This window comes from Meles meles, chromosome 14 (assembly GCF_922984935.1).
Source record: "Meles meles chromosome 14, mMelMel3.1 paternal haplotype, whole genome shotgun sequence".
NCBI classification, from domain to species: Eukaryota; Metazoa; Chordata; class Mammalia; order Carnivora; family Mustelidae; genus Meles; species Meles meles.
In genome coordinates this window covers 26,065,164-26,084,932 of record NC_060079.1, presented here as the reverse complement: position 1 = coordinate 26,084,932, position 19,769 = coordinate 26,065,164, and the positions used below count along the sequence as shown (strand labels likewise).

General features: G+C 39.8%; 1 protein-coding gene across 2 annotated transcripts; it reads left to right on the top strand.

The window, feature by feature from the left end:
• Positions 1-1,581: 1,581 nt before the first annotated feature.
• Positions 1,582-10,889, top strand: NUDT15 (nudix hydrolase 15). 2 transcript variants are annotated; one of them, XM_045978147.1, is made up of 3 exons: positions 1,582-1,765; positions 5,224-5,420; positions 10,507-10,889. In XM_045978147.1, exons 1-3 carry the CDS (start codon positions 1,608-1,610, stop codon positions 10,665-10,667), a joined length of 516 nt encoding a protein of 171 aa, XP_045834103.1. In that variant the 5' UTR covers positions 1,582-1,607; the 3' UTR covers positions 10,668-10,889. The 2 variants fall into 2 exon arrangements, with proteins under 2 accessions (XP_045834103.1, XP_045834104.1); XM_045978148.1 differs by having other exon boundaries at positions 1,585-1,714.
• The last annotated feature ends 8,880 nt before the right edge of the window (positions 10,890-19,769 follow it).

Below are 19,769 nucleotides of genomic sequence, written 5' to 3'. Positions count from 1 at the left end.
TAAACCACCATTTTGCACCAAAGATGTCTCAAGAATTCTTTCTTGGTCATGGGCTCTGAACCTCAGCCCACCAAACCTCACCTAGGTTCTAGAACTTCATCATATATGTTGCCAATTTTTATTTGGGAAAATATTATAGAATATTTTTTGGTGCATAACATATTAAAGGGTGTATTTCTGGGTGGAAGGAAAGATGCTGTACAAATATGTAGTCATTTACCAAAACATGAAAAAGAAACATATTACTTGAAATATGTAGGCAAATATCAGGAACAATAGTTCAAAGAGTAAAAGTGAATGGAAACCAGGACTAGTGGGTAAAGTCATCCCTACTCATCCTTACTTGTTATTCTACCATTTGAGTTTTAAAATTACGTGTGCATTAGTTTGGTAGAAGTAAAACCTGATTTATATTAATGAAAAAAAAGTAAATCCTCCCCATCCAGAGACTAGTCATTTGTTCTTTTTTAGTTCATTTTCATTACAACTCTAATTCAGCTGGGATGTTTTTGGTGGGTTCATGGTGTGCAAACCTGTGGGACAGGTTCTCTCTTTCCTTCCCCCAAAACTAGCTCCTCCCAGCACAATTTATTGTCTTTAATTTTTTTTCCATGTTGTGTTAATACTTTCAATAACTTACACCAGGTTGTTCCTATACCATTTGTCCTTGCCCTGATACCATGCTGACTTGAGCTATAGATAGAATGAATTTACTGTGGTGGAGAATCTCATCCAAACAAAAAAAGAAATGGGATATGCAAAGCCCAGAGGTTTATAAAGGCGGACAGCTGGTAAAGGCAGGGTTTGGAGTAATCTGAGAGTAGATATTGATGTAGAAATTGCTAGGGTTCGGGGCAAATGGTCAGGAAAGAATTCTTGAGATGACTTTGGTGATTTTATTAAAACAGGAAGACAGGACCTGTGGACAGAAAGAGCTGCCCCGAGGTTGTGATGTGTGACTGATTATGTACTTTCAAATTGGGGGGAGGTTAGGGACGGCAGGAGCTTCCAAGGTATTTTGGAAACAAGGTTCCATGAGCCTGATGGGCTGTTTGGGAAAGGTCCTGTATTACTGTTTAGTAAACAGTCCTTAGACCTCTCAGAAGTGTATCAGTGGGCCATAATCTTGGGGCATGATGACCAACATTCAGGAAATTTGCAAAGGAACTTTTGTATGTTAAAGAAGGCTTACAGGATCCTGGGGCGGGAGGTAGGGGTGGAATCCTCAGGTTGATTGCCTCTTCCCCTTAGCAAAGTATTACCATCCGAGAAGCTGAGTTCCCAGAGGAATGTCACTCTGCCTGTTTAAGGACTTAACAATGGACTGTAAGTAGTAAGGAAATTTAATTTTTTTGTCTTGGTTTCCCTTATCAGGTATGGATAGTTAATGTTGAAAGTGCAACAGTAAGTGGCATTACTTAAAACAAAACCTTGACAGGCAATCCTTGGGGGAGGAATCATAAGCTTTATAAACTTAGCACCCAAAGGTAAGCCCCCCCACTCAAGCTTCCATTTTTGCGCTAGCGCAGGCTCAGAGAGAAATTGCTGGCGGCCCAAGGGGCGGGGCAAACGTCACTTCCCCCGGCTTTTGCCGGCTGCTCCGCGCTATGACCGCCAGCCTGGAGCCTCCCCAGCGGCGCCCTGGAATCGGGATTGGAGTAGTGATAACTAGCAGCGGGCATCCTGGTTGTGTTCTCCTGGGCAAGAGGAAAGGGTCAGTTGGAGCCGGCAGTTTTCAACTTCCTGGGGGCCATCTGGAGTTCGGGTGAGCAGCCACAGGAATCACCTTAGAAAATCCTAACGTGCGGCGGAAAAATTAACTCGCTCCTTGCGTCCGTCCGTGCGTCTTTGCGTGTTTGCTGACGCTGCGTCATCTCGCACGTTCCTCTGCTCGCTCCCTGGGCTGATAAGCCCCGCCCACCCCAGGTGCACGCTGGGAGTGGGCACTGAGCTGGGGAAGGGTGGGAGGGTGCTGCCTTAGGTGTGAGTCCCGCCATGTAGTCCCTTTCGGCTGGCGTCTGCTTGGTCACGGGCTAGTGTTTTTGCTTTTCTAGTGCATGCACTTAAGGGACGCAAAGTGGGTCTTTCTAAATTTCGAGCAGTCTAGTTTTGCCAGTGAAGGCATTTGCACGGTTTGGCTGTGCTTTAAACTTCCATGCATGGACGATCTCTTTCCTGCCTGAGCAAATTTACTTGCACCCTGACCAAGCAGATGGGGTAACCGAACTCTCTGGGACTCAGTGTCTTCATCTTTACAGTCGGAAAGTTGGAACAAAGTACTCTTTAATGTCCCTCTTTGCTTTGGCATTCTGTGGTTTGATGATGGATCCAACCAACAAAGGAAGTTGGGCAGTTAAGGGTCAGGTCTACCCAAGGGTGCAGAGCCAGTGATTGTGCTGAAAGGTGGGTTCTGAAGTGAGAACGGGGTTAAAGTCAACAGCAGATAAACAGCATCTAAAGCGTTCAGAGTCAGCACTTGTTTTTCCATTAGTGTCAAAGTTCCAAACATGCATAAAAGTAGAGCACATAGCTGGTGAGTCCTCATTTACCTGTTACTCAGCTTGTTCTTGTTTCATCTCTATTACTCACATAATGTAAGTCACATAAAGGGACACACGCATCCCTTGTTTTCTACACTCTTCTAGAGGAAAACTCAGACATTTATTATACCACCCTAAATAGTTCAGTATGTATCTGTAATAGGCTTTTTAAGAGATGTAAACTTGTTTCCTCACCTTAATACTATTTTAACACCTTAAGATAATCCGTTAACAACCTGTGATACTCAGTCTGTACCGTTTTTCCCCAGTTGTCTTGAAATTGTCTTTTTATTGTTTTGTACCAATCGAGATCAAAGGAAGAATACATATTACATGTACTTTGGCATTGATAAATTTCTTAAGTCTCCAGATCCAACAGTAATCTGCCCCCCACCCTTCCTTTTCCATGCTATGTTGAAAATTTGAGTGATATGGAGAATTTCATACATTCTGACTGTATTCTACTAAACTATTTGTTGTAAACTGCTGGTTAGAAGTAGAGGCTTGATCCTAGTTCCCTTTAATCAGACTTTGTCTTTTATGAAACATGGAATTCTTATCTCACAGCATATGGAATTTTTGAAATGGTCTTCAGAATTTTAAAAGGCAACAATAAATCATTTTTATATAAGATAAGGCATCAGTTAATAACTAATAAAATTTCACACACACTGTATTGTGCTTTGTCAATTGTTGGTAAGCATTAGGTCACAAACAATGCACTAATTAGAATATATAATTACTGGAGCAATGGCTAAAGATAGATTAATAATAACACAATAAAGTATTAGAATCTTTACTCAGATATCCAATGATAATAGCCAGAATTGAACTTTAATGAGCTTTTTACTAAGTGCTAGATATTATGCTAAGCTCTTCACATGTTTGCTTTCTCTTATCTTTATATGACTCATACACTGGCCTAAGGTTGACGGGAAACAGATAAGAAACGGCTTTATTTTCTCCGACCATTGTCTTTAAACATGATTTGTCTTTTCCCTTCTCTGCTGCTCTAAGACATTTCCTGCAAATTCTATTGTTTTCCTGTCACTTGATTATAAAAATAAATCGCCCTTCGGTCATTATGATCCACTTCCAAGCATTTGTCTCTCCCAAGTAGTGGGGAAAAGGAGAAAGGAGGTGGGCCTCCTTCTCTTCTCACTGTTTCTGGTTTTCTTTTGTGGAGGGGGCCAGACTTTTTACATGACTAATGCTGTTGTGATCTACCCATGGGTACCCTCTGGATACAGTATTCATAGGTGTGCTCTCTTTCTCAGTGTATATTTGTGGGTTGTTTGGAAGTCCTATAAGGATGTCTATACTACACAGTTCTCTGACGTAGGTGACCGATTTAACTCTTGCTTAGCACACTGTCTTGCATTTTCTTTATGTTGGGGTCCCCAGTAGTCTCTTGTAACATCTGTTGGGCCCAGAGGAAATTCACAATGGAAAATAATGCCTTCACTGTCACTCTTTTTCCTTGCTCATTCCTCATGGGCTTCTCTAGCCAGTCTCCTCCTTTCCAGATTCTCAAAGTGGGATGAAACCTCAGCCTGTGTCTTCACATGTAACCCTAAACACCAAGGAACACATTTTAGACTTACCCAGACCTCTTACCTTTCTACCGCCTCTACTCTGATGTACAGCATTTGAGTTTCCACAGTTCCACATGTCTTTAGCAGGGGAGTAACACACCAGTATCTCCTTGAAAGTCACACCCAATCTCTGCCACCAGTTTTCTTGGAGCACCTCTCCCTTGGCCTTGGAGCAGAGTTGTCCCCTCATCAGGAGGAAGGGGAACATTGCTACTATGCTTGAAAATTCGTAACTTTTCTCCTTCCCCCAAATCTCCTATCCTTCTTATTATGTAGACTGGGTGGGGTGAGATCAAAAAACTACTCAGGCCTTTGGAAACCTTTGAGTTTAGATGGCATCTGTTTGCTCTTTTGCCATACTCTTTAAAATTTAAAGATGCTTATTGCCTATTGTCCTCAATTTTGAGGATTTATCAAAAATTCTTAGACTGCAGAAAAAGACACCATCCACGTCTTGATACACTTACAACAACCCGGCGAGAGAGTGGCATTATCTCTTTATTTGTGCAAGGTAGAAAGTAATGGACTTTGACATCAAACCTAGGTCTAGCTGACTCCAAAGCCTGTGCTCTTTTCTTTCTTTTTTAAAGATTTTATCTATTTGTCAGAGAGAGGGAGCACAAGCAGGGGGAGCTGCAGGCAGAGGGGGAGGCAGGCACCCCACTGAGCAAGGACCCTGATGATGTGGGACTTGATCCCAGGATCCTGGTATCATGACCTGAACCTCAGGCAAATGCTTAACTGACTGAGCCACTCAGGGATCCCAGTCTGTGCTCTTAACTGGTATACTAAACTGTCTCCTGATTGCATATGGCTTCTGGGCATGTGAAGTAGTGCTGAACTGGCTAAAGGGTCATTTATTTTTTTTCTCAATATGAGGTCCTTTTTGTCTTCAGATAACTTCAGATACCTTATACTTCAGATGAAGAGAATGTCAAAGGCAGGGTTGTTGATTGATTGATTATTTTAAACATAAGCCAATTACAGTTCTTTTTGCTTTAAACTAGAAATCCCCAGCTAAGTTTCATGGCAGAAAAATAAATTACATAAACAGAATCGAATACAGTTTTTGTGCTTCTGTTTTCCAGTGAAACATGGGAAGAATGTGCTCAAAGGGAAACCTGGGAAGAAGCAGCTCTTCACCTGAAAAATGTTCGCTTTGCCTCAGTTGTGAATACCTTTATTGAGAAAGAAAATTACCATTATGTGACCGTACTAATGAAAGGAGAGGTGGATATGACTTATGACCCAGAACCAAAGAACACAGAGCCTGAAAAAAATGAAAGTAAGAGAATTATATATAATCATGCATCATCTTAGAAAATCATATCATCTGGGTATTACAGTATGTTGCCATGGGAAGAGAATTAGAGTCTCTTCATATAGAAATGTAAATATACTTAAATCCTGAGAATATAAGCAGGAAAGAGAATGGGCTCCCTAGCCATACTACTTGACTTGCATCCTGGTTTTTCCACTTAGAGATTTGCAACCTTGGGCAAGTTATTTAAAGTCTCTGGGCTTCTTTGCTCCTCTGTGATGAGAGTAACCACCTCAGATTGGGTTGTTATAAGGATAAGGATAAAATGAATTAATATGCTTAAGGAACCAAGGGAACACCCTAAGTACTCAGTAAATCTTAGTTTTATTGTTAGTGTTTGATTTTACTTCAAACCGATTTTAAGGAAAACATGTAAGTTGCCATTGTCCTTATTCTCACCTGTAGAAGGGTGTAAATTTCCTTGTACAGGGAGGGGCAAACTGGACAAACAGTTCTCCTCCGTGTTGGGTCAAATGCTCTGAAAGCTGTCACAACAAGCGGTATCATTTACTGTGTGCTAAGCATTGTTTTGAGGGCTTTGCCTCTATCACCTCTCTTCACATTTCATAAAACTCCGTGACAAAGAGTAAAATATCAAACATCATACATATTATTTGCCGTATGAAACCTGACCCCAGTGGTCTTGTGTCCTGAACCTACCTGTAAACATTTAATTGATTCTCTAATATGGAGGAATCTTTTCATTCAATAATTAGTTCCTGGGTACTGTGTGCCAATTAGTTTTAGGCACAGAAAATGCAGTGTTGGGCGGAATAAAGTCCCTGCCTGCCCTCTCAGCCTTGACATTTTATTGGGCAGGGGGGGATAGCAACAAATTGACAGGTATTTTACCATGTAATTATAAGGAATAAGGATAAAAATAAAACCATGGAAGGATAGGGACATCTGGGTGCTGCCTCAGATAGGGTGATCAGGAAGGGTTCTGAGAAGGGGGATATATGCAGAGGCCTGGAGGAAGTGATCTTTCCAAAACGAATAAATCATCCCTGAAGTGTCCTGCGGATTGAATTGACTGAATGAACAGAAGGGCATGTTCCCCCCAAATGTCTATTGAGTCATATACAATTTTTTTTAATAAAACAGATACCTACTTGAAATCATCTAAAGTGAACTAGCAAAGTCTGACTTTGACTTGAAAAATCATCTAAAATGAACTAGCGAATTCTTACTTACTATGCTCTAATACCAAATGTGTGGCTTTTCTCCTCACTCCAAATAATTCTCCAGACATCATTTGGGTGTCTTACAACTCAGTCGAATTCTTAACAGTGTCTGGAGTTAGTCTCAGAGCCCCAAAGTTAAGGAGCTCAGTCCCATAAGAGTGCCCCCCCCCCCGCTCAAATGCCAGTTGCACGTCCTGGCCTCCTGTATTTCTGACTGCCTGGCTATCCATCAGGCTTCCCACCACCTCTTCCTCAGGTTGAGTAATTTGCTCAAATGACCTGCAGAACTCAGGAAAACACGTTGCTTACATTACCAGTTTATGACAAAGGAAACAACACAGGAATAGCCAAATGGACGAGAGGCACTGGGCCAGGTCGGTGTGGAGAAGGAGGCAGAGCTTCCATCCTTTCCAGGAGCATGACACCCCCCTGGCAACTTGATGTGTTCACCAACTGGGAAGCTCTCTGAATTCTGTTCTGTAGGGTTTTCATGGAGGTTCCTGTGTAATGGGACTATTGCATATTATTATTTTTGCAATTGACTAAATCATTGTCTGCTGGTGATTAACTCAATCTCCAGCTCCTCTCCTCTCACCTTAGGTGAGATGTGGGTGCCTGGGAAGTCTTTCTGGTCACCAGCCCCCATCCGGAAGCTATCTAGGGGCCTCCAGCAACCTATCAGCTTATTAGCATAAACTCAAGTATGGTTGAAAGGGGTTTATTATGGGTAACAAAAGTTGTCCTTCTCATCCCTATCACTTAGGAAATGACAAAGATTTCAGGAACTCTGGGCCAGGAAACAGGGAGGAAGGCCAGATATCTATTTCTCACATCACAGTAACACACATAGAAATACCCAAAAAGTACCCAGAAGCCTTCGGTTGGCCTAGGGTAACAAAGAAAATCATTCATGCCTTAAGAGAGGAAAGCAGGACACCTAGATGAGAAAGGTACCAGTTTCCCTGGGGGAGCTCTACAAGTTCTGCTCTCACACACTAATTATCCTGGATAAGTTGAGGACTAGGAGAGAGAAGAGAGTCCAGGACAGTAACAGTGGGAACAAAACTCAATAGTCTTGATATCCTGAAGCTGTGGGGAGGAGCAGTTGCTTACTTGGCTTTTTAACATCAAGTTGAAGTGTAAATATGCAATATTTCCACTTTAACACTTTTTGCAGGACTCCGTTTCAGTTATATTTCATATAACTGAAGCAGAATATATTTCGTATAACTGAATTTTTAAGAATGCGTTTGAGGCATCATTTACTCGGGTAATAAATAGGCACAGATTATTGTTGTCTTAAAACAGAACCCTAAACTTGGAAGGAATGACCATTTCCTTATTTTTATCTCTGCTACCGGCAAAAAACACCTGAGACAAGATGAGACAAAATGATGAAATAGTTCAGTTTTGCATTCTTAGTGTCCTTGGTAAGAAGCAGACAGGGAAAGTGTTAATTTGTAGAGAAAGCCTGGGGAGAAAACACAGGCATGGCTGGCTCTCCCACCAGCTCTGACCTGTCACCAGCCAGCTGCCTGTGTCTCTCAGGCCCCCATTCCGTCTGGTGTCTGCAGGGATTTGCAGAGATTTGTGGAGCTGAGCCCCTCCTATCCCCACCAGGTGCAGAGTGCTGGCTGGCCTCTATTTTTAGTTATCTTCCCCTGATGTTCAGAAGGCATCTCAGGTTCAAGTGTTCAGCTTCAAATCATACTTAATGTTTTCCCTTTACTGAACTGTGAATACATAAAGAGCAGAATTTGGGCTCATTCACCTTTGCCTGGCTCCTATTCAGAGTACTTGTTCAGAATGTGTTAAAGGAAGAAGGGAGGGAGGAAATGAGGTTCTCAAATCTGGTACCTAGACTGGGCTACTTTTTAACAACTTCTAAAACACTATTCTACTTTATGAAGTTCTATATAAGGGTTTTTGTTACTCTACTATTGTATGTATTGTTTTTCTCCTCCTAGAATATGGTAGGTTTGAGTCCTTTTTACATGCTTTGTGATTTTTTTTTTTCTTCATTTCTGTAACTTTTTTTTTTAGCTTGTCTCCTTTCATTTGGTTGACCCTCTCACATGCTAGTAAGCTGAAATCAAACAGTATGATTTTATAAGGCCCAAGTTTACTAGCAATAAGTCAGATTTGACCAGAAAAAAATCCTTCTACTTTGTCCCTCAGTAACAATATAACGGGCCTTATTTTCACTGTTTTGCCAGCTGAGAGCCCTTGCTGATGACCAGCTGCACCATAGCGGAGGTGCAGTGGCTCAGTGGTGGTGGTTTTATTTATAGTATAAGCCTGCAGTCTCTCTCCCATGCTCACTGGATCCTGGATCTGGATCACCCACTTCCGGTTGCAGGTTAGGGCATCTTTCCTCCTGCAGCGAACTATAATTAGGAGGATTAGCCAGATGCTTCATGTTCTCCAAGACAGGATAAACTTTACAGACAGCTCTCTTGAGACTCTGGTAATTCAGCAGCTGTCCTGACATTGTTCGGTGACACCTGTCTGTCGCTCTCTCCCTCGCTCCTTCCTTCCCTATTTCTTTTAGTCTGTGCTCACAGGGGCTGATCACTCCTTCCTGAACTTGTTCTAACTTCATGGATTCTCTGTCCCCTGCCTTCTCAGAGCAAAAGTACATGTCTGTATTTTATAGGCAGAGAAATACTTAGTGGAAGTAACTGCATTTAATTAAACATAAGTATATGCATGTGATCATGAGGAAACGTAGTTTGAACATGGAGTGTACGTCTTAATAATATATCTATATATTCACCTTTTAGGAGCATCTGTGCTTCCATGTTATTTACATGTAAAGATGTAATTTATTTGAGAGAGAGAGTGCACTTGCATGTGAGCAGGCAGAGGAACAGAATGGGAGGGAGAGAGAGGGAAAGAATCTTCAGGAGATGCCATACTGAGCTCAGGGAGTCCATTCTGGGGGCTTGATTGCACAACCCTGAGATCGCGACCTGAGCCAAAACCAAGAGTCGGTTGCTTAGCCCAGCCACCCAGGCACCCCTTATGTTATTGACATTTGAATCATCAAAGAAGGGGTGCCTGGGTGGTGCAGTCAGTTGAGCAGCCAACTCGGTTTGGGCTCAGGTCCTGATCTCAGGTGATGAGGTGGAGCCCCCTGTCCGGCTCTGCGCTCAGCGTTGGAGTCAGCTTCAGAGTCTCTCGACCCATCCCACCTATGTTCTCTCTCCCTTTCTGAAATAAAAATAAATAAATAAAAATAAAAAATCATCAAAGAAAATACTGTTCTCTAGAATGTTTTTCTAGAATTTCATGGATTTCACAACTGGTAGAAACTGTGAAATATTTCCTCTTTCAATGATTTTTTAAAAATCTGCCCCGTCCATACTGTCTTTCTATCTAAAGTATACCACAACACAGAGAATACTTCTTATTCTCTGCACGGCTTCCATTATCTTTTAGAAAGATGGAGGATAGCTTAGAAATGTCATAATTCACCTTATCCTGTATGTAATCGGTTTATTTTAATGTAGTGTTGTAACCTGTCATATATAAAGTTCTGTGCATGTGGTTTAGCCAAATATTTAAGCAAAAATTGAATGGTCCTCAATCTGGGTTTTACCATAACAAGATCCTTGTAAACTTGGCTTCAAGTTGAAATAACAGCATGTTTTAAATGATCACCATTCTGTGAAGATCATTCTAAATGCAAATTATATTGGTACAGCAGAGCTAATGCATAGCATCACTACAATTAGTAGCATGCTATTATTAGTAGCAAGTCATTTTTAAATTTAATTAATTTTTTTCTAAAGATAGGTTAACTTGCCAAATTAAGTATTGTTTTCTTCCAGCAAATTAGTTGATTTGGTATCTTTCTTTTCTAGGTTGGGAGTGGGTTCCCTGGGAAGAATTTCCTCCACTGGACCAGCTTTTCTGGGCACTGCGTTGTTTAAAGGAACAGGGCTATAATCCATTTAAAGAAGATTTGGATCATTTGGTAGGATACAAAGGACATCATCTTCAGGGATACAAGAAGATAGCCTGATTTATTTTTAAAAGACAAGATAAGGTCCTGTTAGAGAGTGAAAAATATCTACATTTCAGAAGAACTCCATTTTATCTAAAAAGTTCCATATGATTGTCAATTTATTTGATCTCTCTTAATATATCCATCACCCTTTCAGCCAGTACTTGTGAAATATTTTCTGGCATTATGTCATGAAGTGCACTGCAGACTCAGTGTGATTAAATGGTGATATTGTGGCAATTCTCCTTTCTGTATTTTTCTGATATTTACTGTGCAGTTTTTTGTTACCAGCTTGTATGGAGTGGAGGGCGATAGAATTTGCCTTAGTGTTTCCATTCAGAGATCCTAGTTCAGATGCTGACACAGTATGCCTGCTGCAGAATTTACCTGTTTGATTTTCCTCTTCTGTTTTGTTTAAAACACAGTTTTTGGTACTGTACTGTGACAGTCCTTGCAACTGCAGCAACAGGATAGGTCTTTAGGGTCTATTTCCCAGGGTTCTGATTCAGAACCTACCTCAAGAGAAGTGAGACTAACTGCCCCAGATATTATCCCATCATTAACAGGCCATGTAATTTTGGGTTTCCTCACATAATCTCTGTGAGATCTAACTTCCTTATATGTAAAAAGAAGATTAGACTAAGGCAGTGGTTCTCACGGTGTGGTCTGGGGAGGTCTGTGAGACCCTTTCAAGGGCATTCAAGGTCAAACCTGCTTTCATAATACTAGGACATTATTTGCCTTTTCCACTGTCATTCTTTAATGAGTGTACAGAGGAGCTATCCAGAGGCTAAGGGGCAGTGATACTGTAACAGAGGGAATGCAAGAAGAAACCAGGCTAGCCTTATGGATTAAACTCTTCCATAGGTTTATCTCAAATATAGTTGATTGAGAAGTCATTGATTCTTTTTTTGAAATTTAAATTCAATTAACATATAATGTGTTATTGGTTTCAGAGGTAGAGGTCAGTGATTCATCAGTCTTATATAACACCCAGTGCTCATTACATCACGTGCCCCTCTTAATGTCCATCACCCAGTTACCCCATCACTCCATCCTCCTCCCCTCCAGCAATCCTTAGTTTGTTTCCTATGATTAAGAGTCTCTTACGGTTTGTCTTCCTCTTTGATTTTATCTTACCTTTTTTCTCTTTTCCCGGTGATCCTGTTTTGTTTCTTAAATTCCACGTATCAGCGAGATCTTATAATTATCTTTCTCTTATTGCCTTATTTCCCTTAGCATAATACCCTCTAGTTCCATCCATATCATTGCAAATGGCAAGATTTTTTTTTTTTGATGGTGTAGTATTCCATTGTGTGTGTGTGTATATATGTGTGTATATATATATATATTATATATATATATATACACACAACACATCCTCCTTATCCATTCTGCTGTTGATGGACATCTGGGCTCCTTCTGTAGTTTGGCTGTTGTGGGGAATTCATTGATTCTTTATGCTGGTACTTATTACCAAGCAGAATGTTATAGCTTCAGAGACTTACCACAAACCTGTAGAGTTTTTCCACATCAGCTACTTTAAATTTTTAATAGACTCATTTGGAGCTTGTGAGGTTGTTTATTTTAAATTCATCCAATTAGGCGTAACGGTTTATTTCGATGGAAATTAAAACTTACTTGGGCTCTTATTTATAGGAGAAGGTGAAAGGATAAGTTTCATATTAGAGGGGGATTGCATTTACCCCAGCACCTAATATTAATATGCCCAGCTGGCATCCCATAATCACTCAGTAAATATTTCTCTAAATAAGCAGATGAATGGAGGAGGATTTAGAATTCTTATGTAAGCAGTTAATTCTCAGATGATTTGACAATTGCCTTTAATGGAAAAAAACTAATGCTGACCACTAGCAGTATTCTGTTAAGACTAAATGTCAGCTGGAGTTCCTGAGGTACACCTCACCCTGCCAGTATGGTGGGGAACCTGAAATATCTCTTCTTCTGTTTGCTAGATCGAGCCCTGAGGTGTCCTGTATCCCCAGATAAGCAAGTGCAGTATCCTGGCAGAAGCATTCCCAGTAGAGCATGATGTGAATTCAGCCTCCCTTAGCTCCACTTGGAAGAGACAGTTCCCTGGTAGCTTGACTGCTAGCTTTCCAAATAAGGCAAACACTTTCAGATGAAATAATTCTCTTTGGGGCAGTAAGTATCATATTACCTGGGGACTGTGGAGAAGGAAAGCTCAGGGAGTCATCTGTATGGGAGAACACAAAGTCTTCTTCCAACATAAAATCAACATAAAATCAATCAATCAATCAATACTGCCTTCTAAAAAATAATAATTAGACTATTTACGTTGTATTGAATTTGAACCCATCACACTTAATCTCAAATTCCCATTTTAGATTTTTTCCCCATTTTTATGTTTAAAGTGTTTTAAGTATTTGGTTTTTTACATACTAATATTGCTCATTGTTCAGTATAAATATCATTAAACACCTATCACAGTACTTGGCACACCTCTCCGGTTGGCTAACTGACTGAGGTAAAACACACATGACAAAATTTACCCTCTGACTTATTTTTGTATATCTAGAGAGACTTTTCAAAAACTTGAATCTGATGATCATTTGGCTTGTTTCCAATTGAGGCTGTTACAAATAAATCTTCCGTGAGGACTTATACTTGCTTTCTTTGGGGTTCACATGTGTACTTAATTCTGTTGGATGTAAACCGATGAGTGGAAAGGCTGGGTCAGAGTACATATCTTTGCCAAAGAAATCTTAATATGCATAATTTATAAGGTGCCTCTTCAGACCTTGCTGGGGTTATTATATAACATGAGATATATATATCCTGGGTATATATATAATCCTAGATATATAATATAATGTAACATAACATAATATAATATATAATAATATATATTATCCTCTTAACATTCTAGAATATTTTTTAAAGATTTTATCCATTCATTTACTTGAGAGAGGAAGAGAAAGAGAGCACGAGAGAGGGGGGAGGGTCAAAAGGAAAAGCAGACTCCCTGCTGAGTAAGGAGCCCAATGTGAGACTCCACAATCAGGACCCAAGCTGAAGGCAGTTGCCTAATCAGCTGAGCCACTCAACCACCCCAACTCTCTAGAATATTTTAAGAAATCCAAATTCTGAAATACATTTAGACCCCAGGGTTTGGGGTGAGGGATTGTAGAGCTATATATATAAATGCGAAGTGAACGTGTACACCGCAGTTTGATTTCTTTAAGGTACATGTGAAATTCCCTTTTCTTTAATCCCCTGCCCCATCAGCCCTCATAAGGAATCCATATCCCTTCGTCCTCTGTATTTTACTGTTTGGGTTTATTTGTTATCATGTTCTTTGTCTGTGTTGGTTTGTGAGTGAAAACACAGGCTTTCCTGAGGAAGAAACAGTAAGTTTGTGAAGAATTGACAAGACACTGGGATGGGATGGAGGGGAGGGGAGTTAGCCATGAGGGCTCTATACTATATTACAAATAGCAAATATTCCCTCACACTGACCCCATGTCAGTCTAGGAGGCTTTTTCAACACAGCCAGAAGCACCAATGTGAGAGGAACATAGTTGAGACCTATTCCATGATCGCTAATGCTTTGACTTTATATATGAGAAGGTAAAGTAGCTAAGACATTTAAAATGGAGGTTTCCACAAAAGATTTAGAAGACAGTATGCCTTATTTCAGGAATATAAGTACCCATTTTGTGGCAACAGATTTCATTTAAACGGCCATAAATTCTGTTGTTACAAAGAAAATCATTTTCCCATATAAACATTGTAATTAGGAAGATATATCCTGTCCAAAGATTTGGTCTCATAAAAACTGCTGAAAAAACTACGCGTTAAAATGATGGTAAACATCAACATATGCAAATCAGTCAATGTGATACAATGTATTAATAAAAGAAAGAACAAGAACCAAATGATACTTTCAACAGATACTGAAAAAGCATTTGACAAAGTACAGCATCCTTTCTTGATCAAAACTCTTCAAAGTGTAGGGACAGAGGGTACATACCTCAATATCATTAAAATATGTATGAAAAACCCACAGGGAATATTCTCAATGGGGAAAAACTGAGAGCTTTTCCGCTAAGGTCAGGAACACAGCAGGGATGTCCATTGTATTCAACATGGTACTAGAGGTCCAAGCTCAGCAATCAGACAACAAAAAGAAATTAAAGGCATCCAAATTGGCAAAGAAGAGGTCAAACTATCACTCTGCAGATGATACGATACTTTATGTGGAAAACCCAAAAGACTCCATGCCAAAACTGCTAGAACTCATACAGAAACTCAGTAAAGTGTCAGGATATAAAATCAATGCACAGAAATCAGTTGCATTTCTATATACCAACAACAGGACAGAAGAAAGAGAAATTAAGGAGTCAATCCCATTTATAATTGCACCCAAAACCATAAGATACCTAGGAATAAACCTAACCAAAGAGGCAAAGAATCTGTACTCAGAAAAATATAAAGTACTCATGAAAGAAATTGAAGAAGACACAAAGAAATGGAAAAATGTTCCATGCTCATGGATTGGAAGAACAAATATTGTGAAAATGTCTATGCTACCTAAATCAATCTACATGTTTAATGCAGTCCTATCAAAATACCATCCATTTTTTTCAAAGAAATGGAACAAATAATCCTAAAGTTTATATGGAACCAGAAAAGACCTTGAATAGCCAGAGGAATGTTGAAAAAGAAAGCCAAAGTTGGTGGCATCACAATTCCAGACTTCAAGCTCTATTACGAAGCTGTCATCATCAAGACAATATGGTACTGGCACAAAAACAGACACATAGATCAGTGGAACAGAATAGAGAGCCCAGAAATAGACCCTCAACTCTATGGTCAACTAATCTTTGACAAAGCAGGAAAGAATGTCCAATGGAAAAAAGACAGCCTCTGCAACAAATGGTGTTGGGAAAATTGGACAGCCACATGCAGAAAAGTGAAACTGAGTCATTTCCTTACACCATACACAAAAACAGCCTCCAAATGGATGAAAGACCTCAATGCGAGAAAGGAAGCCATCAAAATCCTTGAGGAGAACACAGGCAGCAACCTCTTTGACCTCAGCTACAGCAACTTCTTCCTAGAAACATTGCCAAAGGCAAGGGAAGCAAGGGCAAAATGAACTATTGGGACTTCATCAAGATCAAAAGCTTTGCATAGCAAAGGAAACAGTCAACAAAACCAAAAGACAACTGACAAAATGGGAGAAGATATTTGCAAATGATATATCAGATAAAGGGCTAGTATCCAAAAGCTATAAAGAACTTATCAGACTCAACACCCAAAGAACAAATAATCCAATCAAGAAATGGGCGGAGGACATGAACAGACATTTCTGCAAAGAAGACATCTAGATGGCCAATGGACACATGAAAAAGTGCTCCGTATCACTTGGCATCAGGGAAATACAAATCAAAACCACAATGAGATCCCACCTCACGCCAGTCAGAATGGCTAAAATTAACAAGTCAGGAAATGACAAATGCTGGCGAGGATGTGGAGAAAGGGGAACCCTCCTACTCTGTTGGTGGAATGCGAGCTGGTGCAATCACTCTGAAAAACAGCATGGTGGTTCCTTAAAAAGTTGAAAATAGAACTACCCTACAACCAAGCAATCGCACTAGGGGTATTTACCCTGAGAATACAAATGTAGTGATCCGAAGGCGCACGTGCACCTGAATGTTTATAGCAGCAATGTCCACAATAGCCGAACTATGTAAAGAACCTAGATGTCCATCAACAGAAGAATGGATGATGTGGTATATATACACAATGGAATACTATGAAGCCATCAAAAGAAATGAAACCTTGCCATTTGCGATGATGTGGTTGGAACTAGAAGGTATTATGCTGATCTAAATAAATCAATCAGAGAAAGACAATTATATGATCTCCCTGATATGAGGAAGTTGAGAGGCAAGTAAGGGGTTTGGGGGGTAGGAAAGAAAAAAAATCAAACAAGATGGGATCGGGAGACAAACCATAAGAAACTCTCAATCTCACAAAACAAACTGAAGGTTGCCAGGCGGAGGGGGAGGGAGAGGGTGGTGGGGTTATGGACACTGGGAAGGTACATGCTATGGTGAGTGCTGTGAAGTGTGTAAACCTGGCGATTCACAGTCCTGTACCCCTGGGGCTAATAAGACATTATATGTTGGGGTGCCTGGGTGGCTCAGTGGGTTAAAGCCTCTGCCTTCGGCTCAGGTCATGATCCCAGGGTCCTGGGATCAAGCCCCGCATCCAGCTCTCTGCTCAGCAGGGAGCCTGCTTCCTCCTCTCTCTCTACCTGCCTCTCTGCCTACTTGTGATCTCGCTGTCAAATAAATAAATAAAATCTTTTAAAACAGAAGACATTATATGTTAATAAAAAATAAAAAATTTTAAAAAATGATACAAAAAAATAGTTGTTAATTGATACTGATTAACCAAATTCAGTAAAATGGTCTTAAGTGTATGTATATATATATATTGGTTATACAAGGGGCTTTAGAAATGACCTTATATATGCCAAATTGAATCTAAAAAAGCAAATATCTTACTAGGAAAAATATTCACTAAACATTTAGTTAATAAAGTTTATACAGGCCCTTGGGTGATGTAATGGGCCAAATTGTGTCCCCATAGGATATTGTGATTTTGGTCATCTGAATTTCTCATATATAATTTGGTTTTTGTCCACAGTTCCTGGCTTACAGCTTCCAAAACCCTTATAATTTCCCAAGCATGGAGAGTGATAAAAAGTGTCTTTTTTTATGTTAATATGGATTTGGGAAGGTGCCCCAGTTGGAGGCTGATGCCAATGGAGCCAACTGATTACTGTGATTACAGGGTTGAAACTTGCAATCCTCCTCTGGAGAGGGGAGGGGCCTACAGCCTGAATTAATCATCAAAGTTTAACAATTTAATCAATCTGGCCTAGGTATTGAAGCCTCCATAAAAACCCAAAAGGGCATAGTTCAGAGAGTTCTTGGTTGGTGAACACATGATCTGGGGAGTGGCATGCCTGGGGATGGCATGGAACCTCAGCCTTTCCCTATGCTTGCACAGTGCATATTTTCTATCTGGATGCTCCTGAATTCCTTTTGTAACAAATCAGTAATCTAGTGAGTAAACAGATTTTTTGAGTTCTGTGAGCCATTCTAGCACATTAACCAAACCTAAGGAAGGGATCTGGGGAACCTCTGATTTATAGCCTGTCAGTCAGAAATACAGGTAATAACCTGGGTTTGCGATTGGCATCACTGGATTGGCACATGGAGAGAGGAACCAGATTCTATGGCCAGGTAGTGTCAGAATTGAATTGAATCATAGGACACCTTGTCATTGTCTGGAAAATGGCTTCTTGTTGGGGGGGAACACCCTCTCCCCCAACATACTGGGATTAGTATCAGAACCCCAAACTCCAATGTGGGAACCCTAAACCCCAAGACCTCAGAATGTGACTATATTTGGAGATAAGGCCTTTAAAGGGATGAGTAAGTTAAAATGAGGCCATTGGGGTGAACTCTAGTCTGTCTACTAGAGGAAATTTGGACCCACAGAGACACCAGGGCTGGGGGGGGCGGCGCAGAGAAAATGTCATGTGAGGACACGGCAAGAAGGCAAGCCAAGAGACTTGCCAAACCTCCCAACGCTTTGATCTTGGACTTTTAACCTCCACAACTGTATGAAAATAAATTCCTCTTTAAGTCAGGAGTCTGTTATTTTGTTATAGCATACCTAAGAAACTTAACAGGTGGCCTAAATATCATGGCTTAAGGAACTGTAACGGAACCCACAAATGTTTGCTATTGTTGGTTCCCACACACCTTCCATGCCTGCCATCCTTGAATTGGAGCCTCAGAAGCATCAATGCCATCTTGCAGAACAGAGTCCAAACTTTTCTGTTTCTTGGCATTTTAAAACGGTGGAATGTTACTTCTGTTACAGAAAACAGAATGTTAACATGAAAAAAAATACCAGAAATGGGAAATAGTACAATGAACTTCCATATATCCTACGCTCAGATTCAGTATTTGCCTTATTTGCTTTAGCTCTCTTTCTACCTCTTCTTCCGTGTGTGTGTGTGTGTGTATGTGTTTATTTTTTAGGCAACCAATATTTTACTATACCACATAATACACACGTTATGACTGTAATTTATGTATATTGGCATGCCGTTGAATTCACATTAATAAAAAGTAAAGAAATTGAACTGTGAGATAATTTATACTTTGAGTTCCAGACTAGGCTACTCATTTCATCCCTTGTTTTATTCAAGGTACCAATCTAAAAATGTAATTTTGTTTCCAGGAAAACTGCTGAAGTTGGAAGACAAATGTTTTTCTACAGAGGTCATTTCATTGAAATGGAAAAAAAAAAAAAGGAAAGGAAAAAAAGTTGGAAAAATTGAATTCTCAGTTCATTGCAAGGATGGAGATTAACAAAAACTATATAGAATCTCAGGAAATACACATTATTTTAAAAACTGTATACATGTGGATCTTTAAAAAAGATCAAGAACCTACCCAAAAATGTTAATTGATATGATCTCTCGGTAGAAGGCTAGTTTTATTTTCTCCTTTGTAATTTCCTATATTTGCTAAACGCTCCCCTATGAATGTTGTATTACTTTTGCAATCTGAAAAAAAATATAACATACACTAAAATAAATCAAGCTGTGGTTATATAAGCATATTCTTTAAACATGGAGGTTAACCATCAGAAGTTAAAAGTGGTTAAGAGTGATTACTTCTGGAAAATGCAGTAAGAGAGAAGGTGAAGGCAAGAGACTGTGCTTTCCATTCTAAAACCTTTCAGACAATCCAACCTGTTATTCTAAAGATCAGACATTATTATGGTAAGCTTTTCACTTATTAAAAAAAAAAAAGCTAGTGGGAAGATTAATGGAAAAAAAATACAAAAAGCCACTCCATTTTATTTCTAATAATGTGTAGGCCTTTGAAACCTACTAGTTATGATTACTAGCTTAGCTGTATATAGTATATCATGTTCATTCACACTCCAGAATTCTACGTAAGTACGTAAAAAATGCAACTGGATTTACAGAAGTAATTTCTTACCTACACTGAAGGCATATTTCAATTAAAAAAAAACATA

Excerpts from the sequence above, each read along its gene's own strand:
- NUDT15 (XM_045978147.1), top strand. The coding sequence starts at position 1,608 with ATGACCGCCAGCCTGGAGCCTCCCCAGCGGCGCCCTGGAATCGGGATT. Across the intron at positions 1,766-5,223 it reads GGGGGCCATCTGGAGTTCGG|TGAAACATGGGAAGAATGTG; the intron begins GTGAGCAGCCAC and ends TCTGTTTTCCAG. Across the intron at positions 5,421-10,506 it reads AGAGCCTGAAAAAAATGAAA|GTTGGGAGTGGGTTCCCTGG; the intron begins GTAAGAGAATTA and ends TTTCTTTTCTAG.